Source organism: Salvelinus namaycush, chromosome 25, assembly GCF_016432855.1.
Source record: "Salvelinus namaycush isolate Seneca chromosome 25, SaNama_1.0, whole genome shotgun sequence".
In the NCBI taxonomy this organism is placed as follows: domain Eukaryota; kingdom Metazoa; phylum Chordata; class Actinopteri; order Salmoniformes; family Salmonidae; genus Salvelinus; species Salvelinus namaycush.
In genome coordinates, this window is record NC_052331.1 from 20,369,730 (window position 1) to 20,389,227 (window position 19,498).

The 19,498-nt window shown below is 44.2% G+C and overlaps 1 protein-coding gene across 1 annotated transcript in view; it reads right to left on the reverse strand.

Moving 5' to 3' along the window:
* Positions 1–2,322: 2,322 nt before the first annotated feature.
* The window catches only part of LOC120019837 (sickle tail protein homolog), a 29,798-nt gene continuing 12,622 nt past the window's right edge, over positions 2,323–19,498 (reverse strand). The window contains exons 5-17 of the mRNA XM_038963252.1: positions 18,231–19,039; positions 17,207–17,334; positions 16,876–17,045; positions 15,872–16,044; positions 14,108–14,244; positions 13,690–13,837; positions 13,067–13,598; positions 12,516–12,807; positions 12,054–12,310; positions 11,618–11,788; positions 5,260–5,343; positions 3,136–4,702; positions 2,323–2,405 (exon numbers count right to left, since the gene is read on the reverse strand). Coding sequence (XP_038819180.1) covers positions 2,323–2,405; positions 3,136–4,702; positions 5,260–5,343; positions 11,618–11,788; positions 12,054–12,310; positions 12,516–12,807; positions 13,067–13,598; positions 13,690–13,837; positions 14,108–14,244; positions 15,872–16,044; positions 16,876–17,045; positions 17,207–17,334; positions 18,231–19,039 — 4,551 coding nt within the window. The remainder of the gene's footprint in view (positions 2,406–3,135; positions 4,703–5,259; positions 5,344–11,617; positions 11,789–12,053; positions 12,311–12,515; positions 12,808–13,066; positions 13,599–13,689; positions 13,838–14,107; positions 14,245–15,871; positions 16,045–16,875; positions 17,046–17,206; positions 17,335–18,230; positions 19,040–19,498) is intronic.

The window sequence follows — 19,498 nt, forward strand, 5'->3', positions numbered from 1 at the left end:
TATTCGTTTTTCAACCTCACAAGTATTTCATTCCACAATACATTTTTACAACATGGTTTACAGCTTTACAAAATCAGAGAACACTAAATATGAGTTGTGCAAACACAATAGTTCTCTAATATGTCAAATCTCTAAAATGTACTTGTATGTAAACTTCTGTCACTAAGTATGAATGTAAACACCAGTTACTGATATGAATATAAGAGTATCACAGTAAGCTATTTGGGTAAAATAAGTAGGTGCCATCCCAAAGGAAAACATTACAACATCCACACAGTGCATGTCTTAGATACATGGTCTGTAAAACCAAATACATTGGCATTGTACCACATCTACTGCCATAAAAGTCCTCTAAACATCACTTTGATTGTACAGTAGCTATCTTGTTAGCTCAAAGGATTTGGCAGTGCATAGGAAGCTTAAGAAATCACCAAGCTCTTTTTTTCCTTAAAGTTCCACTCACACTCTACACATCTAAGATCATTGCATAGAAGAGATTCTCTGACAGATGACATGTGAATGATTGATGCTAGATGAAATATACTATATCTATCCCCAAAATCATTTGATTTCTTTATATAATAAATTGTTATTTTAGATAAAATCTGTATATTAACTGTCACTCAAATTCTTATAAAATATACATTATATTCAACACCATCAATTAAACCAAAGATTTCTCACATCAATAAAAATAAAATCCAGATTTCCAGCACCACTAAACTGCATTAGTATTAACTCTAGAACGTCTGCACCTTTTTGTGTTGATCATTTGTAACGCAAAGTAGTTATCTTGTTAATATGGTTATCATCATACAAAAGCTGAGGCAGAAATAAAAAGGTCCTCTTGGTGAGAAAGTGAGTGTTGAATGAAAACCAGGTCAATGTATTTTCTTTTTCAAACTGTTCATTATCAAAAACGTATGGAAGGGATAGAGAGAAACAAGACTGCCCTGCAATTGTATTATGTTGCCATGAAAACAGCATTTCCCTCCACTGTAATTTATATAGATATAAAAAGATCATGATATGTCCTTGGATAAAGAAGCTGCTGGTGTTTGTGTGGTTTTGCTGCTGTGTCCACATTGCATCTTGTGACCGGTGAAGCTGGGTATATGTGCAATGCGGTGGATACTCCTTGCACCTTGACTCATGGCAGTCGGGGAGAGGAGGGAGGGGAGGATGAGGTGGAGGACGTGGATGTGGGGGACAAAGAGGATGAGTTGGAAGAGGGGGAGTTGGAGGAGGAAGAGGAAGATGAGCAGTAAGAGAAATGGCTAGGTCGGCCATTTTGGGTTTGAGACGAGAGGGAAAGATTTTGACGTCTGTCATTGAGAGACGGGCTAGGAGAGATGAGACGACTCAGATTAAGAGACGGGATGAAAGACTTGTGTGAGGAGGACGGGAAGGATGAAGGTGATTTAATAGGGTTAGGCACAGAGTTAGGATCTGGGGATGACATGTTTTTTCCAGAGCTATGACAAAAGGCTGGGATCTTAGAAGCAGGTAAAGCAAGGAAAGAATGGTTACTATCCCCACCTGCTTTCTTAGTACTTCTGATGGCCTGCGAAACAAAGATGGCAGGAGACATGGAATGTCAAGAAAGGCAAAAGAAGTGTTATTATACAAAGATAAATAAACATAATGTTACAAAGCAAACAGATGGCACTAAAATACACAAACAATAGATGATTAATTGAAAATATAAACAACCAGAGTAAAACAGATGAAGTCAGGAAATTATCTAAAGGGTTAATGATGCCCACTAAATAACCAATTCAATGCACTAACTCATCACGCACATGCAATGTTTATGACATAAATATCATGCTACTCAGGGTGAGATGAAGAGGGTTAAAGAATACTTGGACAGCTGACAGAGGGGGAATTTAGATGGATCATTTGAGTTGCTTAAGTTTAAGTTTAGAGAATCGCATTTGTTTGCAAAAAAGGAAAATGCTTAATTCAAGGAGATCTTCAAAAAGTGAAGTGAATATATCCGTGGCAATCTTCTATCCTTGTCTCCATCTCCAAGGGACTGAAATTTACATGCTGAGCATGCTCATGGAGCATATAGAGGTGAAGATGGTAGATATGGTAAGTCAAAAGGTCTTGAAGACATAGGAGAACAAGACAGAGAACGCATGGATTCAACAAACATCCTGTAATTGTACAGTTTCCAATGCTTTACATGAACGCACTTCTCTACATCATGAAAGTAGTTGCTCCAATACTTCCTGACACAGGCCATCTTATAGTAAAACTACCTGTCGAAACTGCTTCTGATTGCCCTGGAGCTTATGAGCTTTTCCTCCTGGTTTGTCAGCTGACCCGGCTGGTTGCTGCCAGGACTTTGCAGATGCAGAAAGTGACATCTGACTTGAAGAAGGAGAGCCACTGGTATTCTGTAAATATTCAAACAGACAAAAAGAAACACAAAAATGATACTGTATTTTAGGGACGGATTGTGAAAACACCTAAGAGCCGAAGCAACAACAAAGAAAAACCTGTATCCAGAAATAAGACTCCAGCATGCTTATAGTAGGTTTGTGTTTCCCAAACTGGGGTACAAGCAGGGGTAGCTCTAGGGTGTAGCCTGAGACATTATCTGTAATGGTGGATTTTGTGTTCACCTATATTTTATTTTGTATTTGTAGGGAGCTGGTGGGTCAAGTTATGGGTACACAACTTTTTTCCAAGTTTGGGAACCACTGACCAACCTGCACAAACTCTGAGAGCAGAGCATGCACAACGGAACCACACGTACAGTATAAAGCCAGTCATTTTAAAGCCTGTCACTTTGATCCAGACAAAGTTAACTATTCAAAGTCCACAAAAACACATCATAGCAACCCAGATCCCAAGGGACAACAATCATGTCAGCTGACACCACAAAGGCAGCTTATAAGCAGAGGTAAATCCAAGTTGTATCCCCAGCAACACCTGAAAAACATGTTAATCTTTATTGGTTAGAGGTTGGGAATCTACCAGGGACACAGCCACCAGCCCAGCCCTCAGAGGGACCCAGCCACCAGTGCAGTTAGAGGGAAGCAATTTTAAGAGAGACCTGTTTCTTGGAGCTGCTCGTAATGGACGGTCTGGGAAGCTGTGGAAGTTGTGGTTTGGACTTCTTACTCTGAGGATTAAGGGACTTACAGACCTGAGGAGGGGCAGACCTCTTGGAGGGACTGCCCTCCCTCTCTCGTTTGAGTTTCACAGTGGATGGACACTCTTCACAGGAGTCTATCTTAAGTGCAGAGGGGCTTATATTCTCCACGGTGATCTCCCGCTTTTTAATGGTCTCATCTAAACTGTTTCTGGACTCGTAGGTGTTCTTACAGATCGCCTCTGTCCTGCGTTTAGAGTTTGAAAAGGTGAGAGTGCTTGATGACATTACGTTATTCACAGTGGTGAGGTGACTGGAGTCAGTTTGGGGTTTGCTGCTGCTGTTGATCTCAAACCTCTTGGTCTCCTTCATGTGTCCGTCCTCCCCGTCCTCATAGACCACCACCTGGAGCGTCTTCTTGCCTGTTTTGGTCCCAGTGCGAATCGCTTGGCTGATGGCCGCCAGCTTTTTTGTTGGGAACTTGAATTTGAACTTATTTTTGGACTCTGGTTTGCTGCCATTTGAGGACTCTGTTTTAGACTGTTCTGGCGATGAGCACTCTGATGTACTTGTCTGTTGCGCAACCACAGCAGGAGTATTACTGTGACCGTTTGCAGTGTTTTCTGTCACTGCTGTCTTGTTTGCCTGTTGGAGATCAGTGTTAGGCTTTACCTGAGGTACATTCTTCTCTGCTTCCTCGTTCTCCTCTTCGATGCTCTTCTGGTGCAGCATCACATCCAGCTCCTCCTCACACTCAAAGATGGTGGACATACGCTTGTAGGCCGACCGGATGTCCATGGGCTCGTCGAATATGATGATCACAGGCTTCCTGTCGAAGCCACAGTGCTCCTCCTGGCTGACGCTGGTGGTGGTGTCGTTCCCCACCTTGACGGTCTGAACCTCGAACCCGTTGGTACTACTTACTATCTCCTGGTACTGCCTGGTGGATAGAGCCTGCACTCTGTTGCTGGTAATCATCATGAAGGAGATGTTCTCAGGGGGAGGAGAGCCCTCCTCGTCGGGGAGGTCAGGGTTCAGGCTGCTGCTCTCCTCTACATACCGTGGTGCTCTGCCTCTGGATGACCTAAATACTACCTGCTGGCTCTGGCTGTCATCCAGGTTCACACTCTCTACTGGTGGAGGAGACACTGGACTACCTGAACCCTCCTGAGCTATAATAGTCATAGGCTGGATTACTGGTACTGGTGGAGATGATGGTATACTGTTAGCATGATGAGTGCTCAATTCGGTAGGTGCAGGTAAGTCTTTCTTCTCTGCAGGTATTGTAGAACACACAGGTTCAGCCACCTCCTCTTTCTGACTCTCAACAGGATCCTTCAGGTCATTCTCATCTACGAGGCTCGCCTTCTCACTATCTTCTCCAACTGCTATCTTTTGTGTTTTAGGACGACAATCCTGGCACTCCACCACTAGAGGTGACTCATCTGCTGTTAGTAACTCTGGCTGCTGGGAGTCAAGCATATTTGTGTTTGCCACCTGTGAGGGGGACACTGTTCCCTCTCTCCCTTCCGATTGGTCTGTTCTTCCCGATGGAGGCTTTTCATTGGATATCTGTCCCATAACATAATACATGACCTGGAAAAAAAGGAGGGAAATATCTATTAACATAAAAAAATATATACAGGTAACTGCCAAAATATAGGAAACACTGAGTAATTTAGGAATACAACGTATATTGAAAGCAGGTGCTTCCACACATTCTTAGGGTCAGTTGACCATTATTTTGGCTACCATGGCTAGAAGAAGAGATCTCAGTGACTTTAAAAGAGGGGTCTCAAAGGAGCATAGAGGGTTTAAAGAGTGTCTGTGTGTCTCAGTCACCAGATCTCAACCCAATTGAACACTTATGGGAGATTTTGGAGCAGTTCCCGTGGCAATGTTTTCCACGACCACCATAAACAAAACACCAAATGATGGAATTTCTCATGGAAGAATGGTGTCGGATCCCTCCAATATAGTTCCAGACACTTGTAGAAACTATGCCAAGGCGCATTGAAGTTGTTCTGGCCACTCATGGTGGCCCAACGCCCTATTAAGACACTTGATGTTAGTGTTTCCTTTATTTTGGTTGTTACCTGTATATACTGTATTCAGACTGAGGAACATGGGTAATATGGGGATGAAAGACTTACCCTGGGACTCTTTGGTACAGTGTCAAATCTGTTTTCATTGGTGTTGAGCACACTTTTTTCTTTACCCTGGTTCTCCTGACTCTCCTAGGACAGTTTAGGGGATAACATCATCGCACAACAGCTCTTTGAATTCAGTTTACACTTTAATTTACAGTGAAGAGACCAGCTATGGCAGCCAAGAGAGCATGCGTAGAACACTAAGGGAAATAGAGTCAAGCACAATGTGATACGAATGTGATAAGAGAACAAAATATCAGATGCAGATTCATTCACAAAGCCAGGCAAGAACACTGCACAGTATGAATGATTAGTCCGTAATCTCAGAGTGGAAGGGAACTGGAAATCAAGAGCAAATATTTTCCAACACCAAGAGACACCATACATCTTTTTTATGAGACATCAGCCAATTCTTTGAAAAGCAGAGATAACATGAAAGAGAGAAGAAAACATGAGAAACACCAAACCTCTGGTCCCCAGGCCATTCTAGCAGCAATAACAAAACACAGCACTGAGTGGCAGTCAGACCAGTATTCAGAAGCACATTCAATCAAAAGCAAGCTCTAGATCCAAGCTTAGACCAGATTCAGAGGCTGATGAAGCTGTAAGCACAGACAGCCAGGCCCCAGATCAAATTTGTGTTAGAGGCCTAGATAAGCAGTGAATTAAAAATACAACCTTATTTACATAAGTATTCAGACCTTTTGCTATGACAATCGAAATTGAGCTCAGGTGCATCCCGTTTCAATTCAACATCCTTGAGATCTTTCTACAACTTGATTGGAGTCCACCTGTGGTCAATTCAATTGATTGGACATGATTTGGAAAGGCACACACCTGTCTATAAAAGGTCCCACAGTTGACAGTGCATGTCAGAGCAAAAACCAAGCCATGAGGTCGAAGGAATTATCCGTAGAGCTCCGAGACAGGATTGTGTCGAGGCACAGATCTGGGGAAGGGTACCAGAACAATTCTACAGCATTGAAAGTCCCCAATAACCCAGGGGCCTCCATCATTCTTAAATGGAAGAAGTTCGGAACCACCAAGACTCTTCCTAGAGCTGTCTGCCTGGCCAAATTGAGCAATCGGGGGAGAAGAGCCTTGGTCAGGGAGGTGACCAAAAACCCGATGGTCACTCTGATAGAGCTCCAGAATTCTTCTGTGGAGAGGGGAGAATCTTCCAGAAGGACAACCATCTCTACATTACACCACCAATCAGGCCTTTATGGTAGAGTGGCCAGACGGAAGCCACTCCTCAGTACCCAAGAAGACTTGAGGTTGTAATCGCTGCCAAAGATGCTTCAACAAAGTGCTGAGTAAAGGGTCTGAATACTTAAGTAAATGTGATATTTCAGTTTATAATTTTTTATACATTTGCTCAAATAAAAAAATACAATGTTTTTGCTTTGTGATTATGGGGAATTGTGTGTAGATTGATGAGGAAAAATAACAATTGAATCAATTTTAGAATAAGGCTGTAGCGTAATCAAGAGGTCTGAATACTTTCCGAATGCACTATATAAGCAATGAGTGCAGGCCTCAGGTCAGACCATAGGCACACCACACACAGGGGGTTAGTAATAGGGCATCTGTTACCTTAGGGACTTTGGGTGAGAGGGGGAGCTCTGGTTCTATCTGTCTGACTTGGGATGCAGTGCTTGTGAGGTCTACAACGCACTTTGTGCCTACATCTCTAAGAGTGCACTTCTGAAACACCTGAGGAGGTCAAAGTGCACTGATTAGATCACAGATTCCAGATTGCATGACAAGGGCTCTGTGGCTGTACAACAAAGGCTGAGTTAAATATCACACAATCTGATGTTTTTGGCTGCACTTATTCTCGTTCACACAAACATTACTCCATTGAACAACAGAAGGCGACATACATGTAAAGTGTTGGTCCCATGTTTCATGAGCTGAAATTAAAGATCCCAGGAATTTTTCATATGCACAAAAAGCTTATTTCTCTCAAATGTTGTGCTCAAATTTGTTTACATCCCTGTTAGTGAGCATTTATCCTTCACTAAAATAATACATCCACCTGACAGGTGTGGCATATCAAGAAGCTGATTAAACAGCATGATCATTACACAAGTGCATCTTGTGCTGAGGAAAATATAAGGCCACTTTTAAATGTGTAGTTTTGTCACACAACATAATGCCACAGATGTCTCAAGTCTTGAGGGAGCGTGCATGTGGCATGAATTTAGTGTTAATTTCTCTACTATAAGCCTTCAACGTCGTTTTAGAAAATGTGGCTGTACGTCCAATCGGCCTCACAACTGCAGACCACATGTAACCACGCCAGCCCAGGACTTCCACATCCGGCTTCTTCACCTGCGGGATTGTCGCCTACCCAGACAGCTGATGAAACTGTGGGTTTGCACAACAGAATAATTTCTGCACAAACTGTCAGAAACTGGCTCAGGGAAGCTCATCTGTGTGCTCGTCATCCTCACCAGGGTTTTGACCTGACTGCAGTTCGGCGTAGTAACCAACTTCAGTGGGCAAATGCTCACCTTCGATGGTCATTAGCACGCTGGAGAAGTGTGCTCTTCACGGATTAATTGCGATTTCAACTGTACCTGGCAGATGGCAGACAGCATGTATGGCGTTGTGTGGGCGAGTGGTTTGCTGATATCAACATTGTGAACAGTGTCCCATGGTGGCGGTGGGGTTATGGTATGGGCAGTCATAAGCTACGGACCACGAACACAATTGCATTTTATCGATGGCAAATTGAATGCACAGATATACTGTGACGAGATCCTGAGGCCCATTGTCATGCCATTCCGCTGTCATCACCTCATGTTTCAGCATGATAATGCATGGCCCCATGTGGAAAGGATCTGTACACAATTCCAGGAAGCTGAAAATGTCCCAGTTCTTCCATGGCCCGCATACTCACCAGACATGTCACCCATTGAGCATGTTTGGGATGCTCTGGATCGACATGTATGACAGCGTGTTCCAGTTCCCACCAATATCCAGCAACTACGCACAGGGATTGAAGAGCAGTGGGACAATATTCCACAGGCCACAATCAACAGCCTGATCAACTTCATGCAAAGGAGATGTGTCGTTCTGCATGACGTATCTGTGAGCAACAGATACATATCTGTATTCCCAGTCATGTGAAATCCATAGGTCAGGGCCTAATGAATTTATTTCAATTGACTCAGTTCCTTATGTGAAGTGTAACTGGGGCGGCAGGTAGCCTTGGGCGTTGGGCCAGTAACCGAAAAGTTGCTGGATCGAATCCCTGAGCTGACAAGAGAAAAATATGTTGTTCTGCCCCTGAACAAGGCAGTTAACCCACTGTTCCTAGGCCGTCATTGTAAATAATAATTGGTTCTGGACTGGCTTGCCTAGTTAAATAAAGGATAAAAAAATATATAAGGAAAGATTGCAACATGCAAATTGTTGCATTTCTATTTTTGTTCAGTGTATTAATGCATGTACACTAGTGTTAATGTTTATGTTAAAAAGGTCCAAAATGGACAAATGCTTTGTACATTCATTATATAGACAAAAGTATGTGGACAACCCTTCAAATTAGTAGATTTGGCTATTTCAGCCACACCCATATCTGACAAGTGTATGAAATTGAACACACAGGCATGCAATCTCCATAGACAAGCATTGTCAGTAGAATGGCCCGTACTGAAGAGCTCAGTGACTTTCAACATGGAATCGTCATAGGATGCTACATTTCCAACAAGTCAGTTCGTTAAATTTCTGCCCTGCTAGAGCTGCCCCAGTCAACTGTAAGTGCTGTTATTATGACGTGGGAACATCTAGGAGCAACAATGGCTCAGCCCGAAAAGTGGTAGGCCACACAAACTCACAGAACGGGACCGTGCTGAAAAGTGTAGTGCGTAAAAATTGTCTGTCCTCGGTTACAACACTCACTACAGAGTTCCAAACTGCCTCTGGAAGCAACGTCAGAACAATAACTATTTGTCAGGAGGTTCATGAAATGGGTTTCCTTGGCCGGGCAGCCTAAGATCACCATGCGCAATACCAAGCGTCGGCTGGAGTGGTGTAAAGCTCGCCGCCATTGGACTCTGGAGCAGTGGAAATGTGTTCTCTGGAGTGATGAATCACGCTCACCATCTGGCAGTCCGACAGACAAATCTGGGTTTGGCGGATGCCAGGAGAACGCTACCTGTCCAAATGCATAGTGCCAACTGTAAAGTTGGGTGGAAGAGGAATAATGGTCTGGGGCTATTTTACATGGTTCGGGCTAGGCCCCTTAGTTCCAGTGAAGGGAAATCTTAATGCTACAGCATACAATGACATTCTAGACGATGCTGTGCTTCCAAGTTTTTGGCAACAGTTTGAGGAAGGCCCTTTCCTGTTTCAGCATGACAATACCCCTTTGTTGAGATCGGTGTGGAAGAGCTAGACTGGCTTGCACAGAGCCCTGACCTCAAGCTCATCGAACACCTTAGGGATGAATTGGAACGCTGTCTACGAGCCAGGCCTAAATGCCCAACATCAGTGCCCAACCTCCCCAATGCTCTTGTGGCTGAATGGAAGCAAGTCCCTGCAGCAATGTTCCAACATCTAGTAGAAAGCCTTCCCAGAAGAGTGGAGGCTGTTATAGCAGCAAAGGAGGGACCAACTCCATAATAATGCCCATGATTTTGGAATATTCGACGAGCAGGTGTCCACATACTTTTGGTCATGTAGTGTATTTGTGGTATGTACAGTTGAAGTCGGAAGTTTACATACACTCAGGTTGGAGTCATTAAAACTTGTTTTTCAACCACTCCACACATTTCTTGTTAACAAAATATAGTTTTGGCAAGTCGGGTTAGGACATCTACTTTGTGCATGACACAAGTCATTTTTCCAACAATTGTTTACAGACAGATTATTTCACTTATAACTCACTGTTTCACAATTCCAGTGGGTCAGAAGTTTAATACACTAAGTTGACTGTGCCTTTAAACGGCTTGGAAAATTCCAGAAAATTATGTCATGGCTTTAAAAGCTTCTGATAGGCTAATTGACATCATTTGAGTCAATTGGAGGTGTACCTGTGGATGTATTTCAAGGCCTACCTTCAAACTCAGTGCCTCTTTGCTTGACATCATGGGAAAATCAAAAGAAATCAGCCAAGACCTCAGAAAAAAATGTGTAGACATCCACAAGTCTGGTTCATCCTTGGGAGCAATTTCCAAACGCCTTAAGGTACCACGTTCATCTGTACAAACAATAGTACGCAAGTATAAACCACATTGGACCACGCAGCCGTCTTACCGCTTAGGAAGGAAACGGGGTTCTGTCTCCTAGAGATGAATGTACTTTGGTGCGAAAAGTGCAAATCAATCCCAGAACAACAGCAAAGGACCTTGTGAAGATGCTGGAGGAAACAGGTACAAAAGTATCTATATCCATAGTAAAACGAGTCCTATATCAACATAACCTGAAAGGCCACTCAGCAAGGAAGAAGCCAGTGCTCCAAAACCGCCATAAAAAAGCCAAACTACGGTTTGCAACTGCACATGGGGCCAAAGATTGTACTTTTTGGAGAAATATACTCTGGTCTGATGAAACAAAAATAGAACTGTTTGGCCATAATGACCATCGGTATGTTTGGAGGAAAAAGGGGGATGCTTGCAAGCCGAAGAACACCATCCCAACTGAAGCACGGGGCGGGGGTGGCAGCATCATGTTGTGGGGGTGCTTTGCTGCAGGAGGGACTGGTGCACTTCACAAAATAGATGGCATCATGAGGGAGGAAAATTATGTGGATGTATTGAAGCAACATCTCAAGACATCAGTCAGGAAGTTAAAGCTTGGTCGCAAATGGCTCTTCCAAATGGACAATGACCCCAAGCATACTTCCAAAGTTGTGGCAAAATGGCTTAAGGACAAAAAAGTAAATGTATTGGAGTGGCCATCACAAAGCCCTGACCTCAATCCTATAGAAAATGTGTGGGCAGAACTGAAAAAGCGTGTGCGAGTAAGGAGGCCTGCAAACCTGACTCAGTTACACCAGCTCTGTCTGGAGGAATGGGCCAAGACTCACCCAACTTATTGTGGCTACCCGAAACGTTTGACCCAAGTTAAAAAATGTAAAGGCAATGCTACCAAATACTAATTGAGTGTATGTAAACTTCTGACCCACTGGGAATGTGATGAAAGAAATAAAAGCTGAAATAAATCATTCTCTCTACTATTATTCTGACATTTCACATTCTTTAAATAAAGTGGTGATCCTAACTGACCTAAGACCTGGAATTTTTACTTGGATTAAATGTCAGAAATTGTGAAAAACTGAGTTTAAATGCATTTGGCTAAGGTGTATGTAAACTTCCGACTTCAACTGTATCTGACAGTGTTAACTTACCTGTAGTTCCTTCATGAATGTATCCTCCTCCTCATCCTCTTCTTCATCCTCCTCTTCCTCTGGCTCAGCTGAGGCTGTGATAACAGATGTGGTTTGGGGTTTGGGCTTGACCTCTGGGGGCTGTCTGGTGGGTTTGAGACTGGGTTGAAGGAACACCTCCTCTTCATCGTCCTGAAGGGGATAGTAAAACACTGACTTGGAAACTGGAAAACTGTCTTGAATAAATTGACACTCTATCCCCCACTAGGTCATATGTGCATAGTCTGCATACACTACTAAAGATTCCATTTGACTTGCAGTGTTACAAATATTATGTACATGAATGTTGGGTCACATGTTGAATGCTTATTTCTAGATACTGAGGTTATCCTTTTGAAGAAAAATGTCTTGGAATGCTGCTTGACTAGGGAAACTGCCAAACAAATTAGTCACACACCCGTGTGGTGGCAGCTTCCTTCCTGGTAGTAAATACGACTTCTCCAGACCTCCCTGTGGTCAGGCCTGGGATTGATGGTGACGTGAAGAACCTCCGTGGTGGGGGCGGTGGAGGGGACTTCCCTGCTTTCTCTGGGCTGTTCCTCATCTCTCTCTCCACACTGGGCCTGCGAGGCTTCTCAACCATAGGCCTGTGTGGTCGCTCAGGGCTGCCCTGAACAGTCATCTCAGAAGCCACATTAGCTGGCTGATTGGGTTCTGTCAGACGACGACACACAGACACAGACAATGTACTGTATACTGTATAGAATGTACTGTACTTTACAAAACAGAAAATAATATTGATATATCTTCGCATTTAGTCAAGATACTAATGCTAAACTGAACCCAAATAAAACAGAACACATGTCCTTCCATAGTTTCCAACAATTTAATGGATCCATTAACTTCCAAAGTTTCTTACCTGGAAGAGATGCCTCAGTAGGTTGAGGAACATCCATCTCGTCTAGCAGTGGAGTGTTGAGGGGCATCTTTGGGTCTGGGAGGGTCTGGGGGAGAGATGGCTGGTCTGGAGCTAGGGGTGGATTGGGAAACTGAGACTCACTCCTCCCCGTCTCGGTCAACTCTAGGTCGGGGATGGCCCTCATTAGGCTGGCCTGGGCCTCCTGGAGAATCTGCTCAAACTGATTCCCAGCAGAGGTGGCTGATCTCTGTGGTGGCCTCCCCTCCTCCATGCCCCCCTCTCTCTCTGCAGCCTATGTGGTGGGAGAGAGAGAGGCCCAGACATCTCAATTCATACCAATCTGAAATTTAGACACACTTTGCTGAGATTACTTTCTGAGAGAACTGGCAGAAGCCTATGATTAATCAGTTATACTATGCTCTGTGATTATATTACACAGTAAGTAACAGACCACTGAGGTTTATAGACACTCTCCAGTTCAACCTAAGACACCTTGTCTCATTAAAGTCAATTCGATAATTGCTGAGATTATATATCAGACGGATGACTACCTCGATGTCCATGACTCTGTTTTTGATGCTGCCCCTGTTGGTTTGGTTCTCCGCACAGCCAGGTGGTTGTGTGGTGGTCTCAGTGCTGCTAGCCATGGGGGCCGGTCCATCTCCGCACCAGGTGATCATTCTCTTCTGCAGGGCCGGGCTGTTCTCCCGGCTGCGGGGACTGACCTTGGCCACGGTGGGGGAGTCTCGGCCATGGGTGGGAGTCAGCGGGGGGCTGGGGTGGTGGTGGTGCGGCAGGGCCACTGAGTGCTGACACGGTTGCATATTGACGGGAGAGCTCTTCACACGGTGGATGACGACAGGAGACGTGGGGGCCATGTCTGGCCTGACTGCGGGGTTCTGGCCCTGGAGCTGGGGTAGGGGCGGTCTGACAGAGGACCTGGGCTGAGGTTTGGGGGACTCCACGGTGGGGGGATTCCTCAGTGGGGGATCAGACTGGGCAATGGCAGGCTCTACAGCCTCCTCTATGAATGCTTTGGCTGCTCCAGGCTCGGGATCGTGAGGATGATTCTCTGTGACACATCTGAAGGGAACGCAACATGACTTTATTCGACTACTCAGATCATCAATCATCCTCTTACATGTTATGGAGGATATACAGGGGCAGCATGTACCTTCTGAGACCGCTGAGAGCTTCCGTCAAGGCTTTGACCCTCTTAAGCATGCTGTCCATCTTGTGAGGCTCCTCCTTCAGAAAGTGCACTGCCTCTACCTCCCCACGCAGAACTGTCCGCATCTTCCCCTGCAGGCTAGGAAACTCACCTGACGAAGGGAGGGAGGGAGAGGGGGAGGGAGGGAGGAGGTAGTTGGGCCATCAATCCAAATGTTGTCACACATTCAAAGAGGCATCAGCTAACCCTTACCTTAAAACATGACATAACTGGCTGTGAATAACTATTGGATTTGATTAATTCTGCTACTGTGGCTGTGGAATAACTCCTGCTATCGGTAACTCTGAATCGCTTGCACAACATCTTCTACCTGTGGTCAGTGATGTGCTAACCTCTAGCTGCAGCCCCAGACAGTGCTCACCTTTAAGCCCAGCCAAGACCTCTCCCACCCTCCTGAGGTTGACAGCTCCCTCCTCCACATCCCTGAGGGTGACTGACAGCTGACCTGGGGAAGAGGACAAGTCTCTTCTCAGACAGTCTACGTACTCCTCCAGCTCCCTGAGAGACATAGGTTAGGTTACACATCTGGCCATTACATTACAGTAAAAAGAATTGTCATGCTTGGAATGACAAGGAAAGACATTGGAGATTGGCCTGGCCCTATGTTATGATTGTGTTCACTGTGCAACGAATAAATTGTTCAGTTTTTCACTTCTCATAGCCACTGTAGTTTTTGCATGGTGATTTCTCCTAATGTAATAGCCAGCAATAGACAAGATGGCAGAAAACGTTGAGTTCATGACATGCAATTGATTTCAAACTTTTGCAGTATAATGTTATAGATAAGATCATGTATAAAAACCTAAGCTTCCCATTACCCTTCGATCCAGTTTTAAGCTAGCCCTGATGTTATGCCAGGAGGGAAGTTCAAACATAAAGATACACTGTTGCTGACAGAGTAGAAACCTGTTTCATATGCTCAGTCAGAAGCTGTTTGTTGACAACAGTCTGACAAGCACAGTCTCTGTGTCAGCTGCTGCAATCAAAATACTCAAAACAGGTGTTTAACAACCAGATGCAGAACAATGACCATGACTAATGTAAACTTATTTTAGTCAATTAAATTCCTGCTGAAATGGACGAATGTAAAATGACCATAATGGTTGGATTCTTCTGAAGCAACAATGCTTCATCCAAAGTCACAAAGCAAGTACATGCATGTCTGGACCTAAAAGGGACTCACTATCCAAAATAACTATGGTAAGCGTGAGAAAGTGTGACAAATAGCTGTTTCCCAATATCTGTTTTCCCATCCAAACAGTGCTCTCAAGATTACATAACAGCTATATACAGTATATGATAACAGTTGTTCAACAGGTTTTTTCTAACGCCCCCAGTGAGCCTATTCCCAAGATTAATTTAGTCCAATGAGCTGACATTGACTCCATTATCTATCTCTCCTATCACAGTCTGTAACACAGTCCCCCCAGATCACAAGGGAAACAGCCTCACTAGCATATTTAAACATTGTGCAACATTATTAGACATTTTTGCCAGAACACTAATGACTCATTCCATAGCTGGGATACTGTATGTACCACATTCCGGTCAGAGGAGGCTGGTGGGAGGAGCTATAGGAGGATGACTAATTTTTGCGTAACATTTGTTATATCACTGGAAACCGATTGCATAACCACAGTTGATTTATTAATCCCACTTTAGCTGAAACTAATTGCGTAATTATATTACTTCACATTTCAACATGAGATAACGCAGTTAGTTCACAATGTTAGTTTCAGCAGCTGCAGTTTTGCCACATAAAAAAAACAAATACGGCATCTGGAGCGGATTACAATCGTCTGATTACTGTTTATTGTTCCAATTGTGAATGTTGAAAGGCTACCTTAGCACATCAAATTAGAATTCTAATCCGATGCTTTAAAATCATAATATTTAAGTATGCAAGTAAGCATTTGGTTGGACGGTGTATACCATGTGTATCTTGTACATACGACTAATAACACTTGAAACTCGAACTTCAAACTAAGATCATATTATTTACTATTTTTTGACTAGCACCAATGAGTGTGCAAAAGTAAGATAGGCAAAATAAAGTCAATGCCCTCATTAAATGTCTATCCTGTCAATCAGTTTGTGGGGCTCTACAATACTTCCAAACCCTTACCTGAGCTGGGCTAGTACTCTCTCCTCCATGGCCAGGTACTTGTGTCTCTCCTCATCCACTGTGGTCCTCTGTCTCTGGGCAGGCTCTGTCTCATGCTGCTGTCTCTGTAAGGTCTCAGACAGCTCCTGCTCCGCTCTCTTCAGCATCACCCTCACACTGTCCTGGTTCTGCATCTGTGGATGGATCATCACACCCACTGGTCTCAGGACTCTCGGTGGTATTACAAACAGTATATCTAATGACTAATATACAGCTATTTGATGGATGAATGTGATGAATGTAATGGCTGAACTCGTTTTTGGACGACGACATAAAAACCTAATTAAGATATACTGTATATATGCAGATTTGGATGATCGTGATGTGTGGCTTGAGTACCCAAAGCTGTTGATCACATACAATCACACACCTCATGAAAATATGCTGTGTACATGTCCAGGTAACTGACAAAATAATGGAAATACTTGAGTAAGCAAGGGATAGAACGTCTATTCAAAGCAGGTTCTTCCAAACAGGTGTGGTTCCTGAGTTAATTAAGCAATTAATATCCCATCGTGCTCAGGGTCATATATAAAAATGCTGGGCAGGCCATTATTTTGGCTACCATGGTTATGCCCCCATACAATGACAATGCCCCTATCCACAGGGCACGAGTGGTCACTGAATGGTTTGATGAACATGAAAACTATGTTAACCATATGCCATCGCCGTCTCAGTCACCAGATCTCAACCCAATTGAACACTTATAGGAGATTCTGGACTGGCGCCCGAGACAGCGTTTTCCACCACCATCAACAAAACACCAAATGATGGTGGAATAATGGAGTCACATCCCTCCAATAGAGTTCCAGATACTTGTAGAATCTATGCCGAGATGCATTGAAGCTGTTCTGGCACTTCATCAAGGCACTTTATTTAGGAGTTTCCTTTATTTTGGCAGAGTTACCTGTACATTGTATCTATGCAGATAACGGATTCATGTAATGTGCAGGTGGCTTGACTACCTGTAGCTGTCTGAGTTGGTGCAGCTGCTGTCGCAGATCAGTGACATTCCTCCTGACAGTGGTCAGTGTGACCTGCAGGGCGGGGTCAGGGGGATGGGCCTGAGAGACTAGAGCACTGGCGGCGTCTGCCAGGAGGGCAGGGCTTCTGGCTGCAGGAACTGCTGACACTCCTACATATCAGATCAGTTAGACACAACTCTATGAGTAACTGTAATGTGGGATTAAAATAGGGAAGATACAAAATAACTTTCATTAACCATGTATGGAACAACAAAAAAACGAATACAACAATGACTTTGTAACACTAATATAGTTGTGTAATAACAGTTACCTGCACTGTTGTTTACATGGAAAGGAGAAGCAGTCCTCCCATCTCTCTCAGCTGGCCCAATAAAAAGTGCATGCTGAACAAGGCCAGCAAGACTGGCGATCTGTTGTTCCATGGCCTTCATTCGCTCACTGCCAAAAAACAATACATGTTTGGCCCAAAACAATACTGTGCTATGTAGTTCACAATACTGTGCTATGTCATTTGTATTCATTTTTTATATTTATTTAACCTTTATTCAACTAGGCAAATCAGTTAAGAACAAATTAGTATTTACAATGATGGCCTAGGAACTGTGGGTTAACTGCCTTGTTCAGAGGCAGAACAACAGATTTTTACCATGTCAGCTCTGGGATTAGATCCAGCAACCTTTCGGTTACTGGTCCACCGCTCTAACCACTAGGCTAACTGCCGCCCCAAACAATACATAGTTAACAATACAGCGCTATTTACTTCACAATACAGTGCTATGTAGTTCATAATACTGTACTATGTAGTTCATAATACTGTACTATGTAGTTCATAATACTGTACTATGTAGTTCATAATACTGTGCTATTTAGTTCATAATACTGTGCTATGTAGTTCATAATACTGTGCTAAGTAGTTCATAATACTGTGCTATGTAGTTCATAATACTGTGCTAAGTAGTTCATAATACTGTGCTATGTAGTTCATAATACTGTGCTATTTAGTTCATAATACTGTGCTATGTAGTTCATAATACTGTGCTAAGTAGTTCATAATACTGTGCTATGTAGTTCATAATACTGTGCTATTTAGTTCATAATACTGTGCTATGTAGTTCATAATACTGTGCTATTTAGTTCATAATACTGTGCTATGTAGTTCATAATACTGTGCTATGTAGTTCATAATACTGCGCTATGTAGTTCATAATACTGTGCTAGTGTATAACAATATTGTGCTATGTAGTAGTGTGCTATGTGCTATGTTCATAAAACCCAAAGTGCAAGTGGTAGTTTGCCTCAGACTGCCCAGCCATGCTCTCTGTTATTTGTCTCACCTGGTCTGAGGGTCATTGGGGGTGAGGTGACCCTGGAACAATTTGTCCCCATGGTGCCCTGGGGGGAACTCCAGGAACACAGGAGAGGAGGACACAGAGGACACACTACCCCTGGTCCTGTTCACCACCTCCACAGTATTACCATTACTCTCCCTCCGCAGGGACCGGCGAATAGGAGACCCCCTCTCCGGGGCCACAGGGCCATGGTTGTCAATCATCCTGACCTCATTCACTCTGTGAGGGGAAGATGGTGGGGTTTTGGTGCCGAACGGCGGTAGTCCCTGGTTTTCACCATACCTCCGGCACTTCTGCCTGTAGAGGGAGTGCTGCTGCTCTGGGTTCTCTGAATAGGAGGCTGTGGACTTGCCCGAAGCCCGGAGGAGGCCACCACCCATGTCGACCACGTCCCCCGTGTGGCTGCCCCCCTGTGAGGAGGCGATACTCAGCCGGCCCTCCTGGACAGCGTAGGGGTCAGTGACGTTGACATACAGCCCGTCGGCATGCACCAGCGCCATACTCTTACTGCTCAGGTCCTCATCAGGTTTGACGTCTCTTCTCTCCAGGATGGCACTGGGGCAGGGGGTGACGGACCTGCTGGGTGGCCCGCTGGACATGCTGGCCCTGGGGAGGGTGGCACTGCCTGGCACCCCTCCCCCAGCCTGGGGACCATAGGGGATCCTGGAGGGGGAGGAGGGCATGGAGCGGGCCATGGGGGGAGACATGGACCCCTGAATGGCGTGGACAGGAATGCGGGTGGATTGTAAAGTGTGGACAGGGCTATGACTTCCATACAGTATCTCTCTTGGTATCTGTAGACAGGAGGAAATTCAGAGAACATATCATCTTAAAGTCAATGGAAAGAGACTAGAAAAGCCTGCTAATACAAAACTTGATGAGCTATGCAGAGATTCTCAGTCATTAGGTTAGCGGTATGTCTGTGTCCTCAACAATACATCTATAAAAAACATCTTCTGTTGTCCCTGACTGTCATACATGTCAAAATATTACCTTCAAAATGACAAATCGCAGACAGAACGAGGATCTGTTTTGACAAAGGCCATATACAGAGTGTGAGAGAAACAGAGAGGAAAACCACATCCACAAAGGTTGAATGGTACCATAGCTAAACAACACTGTCATGCCTCGCCATGTACAGAGCAGACACAGAGCGTTTGTTGTGTTCACTATGAGTGCAGGACAAGATCAATATGCAGTATGAGGAACTCCCAACATGACCATTGCATTGACACATAATTTGTCTTTGTCTG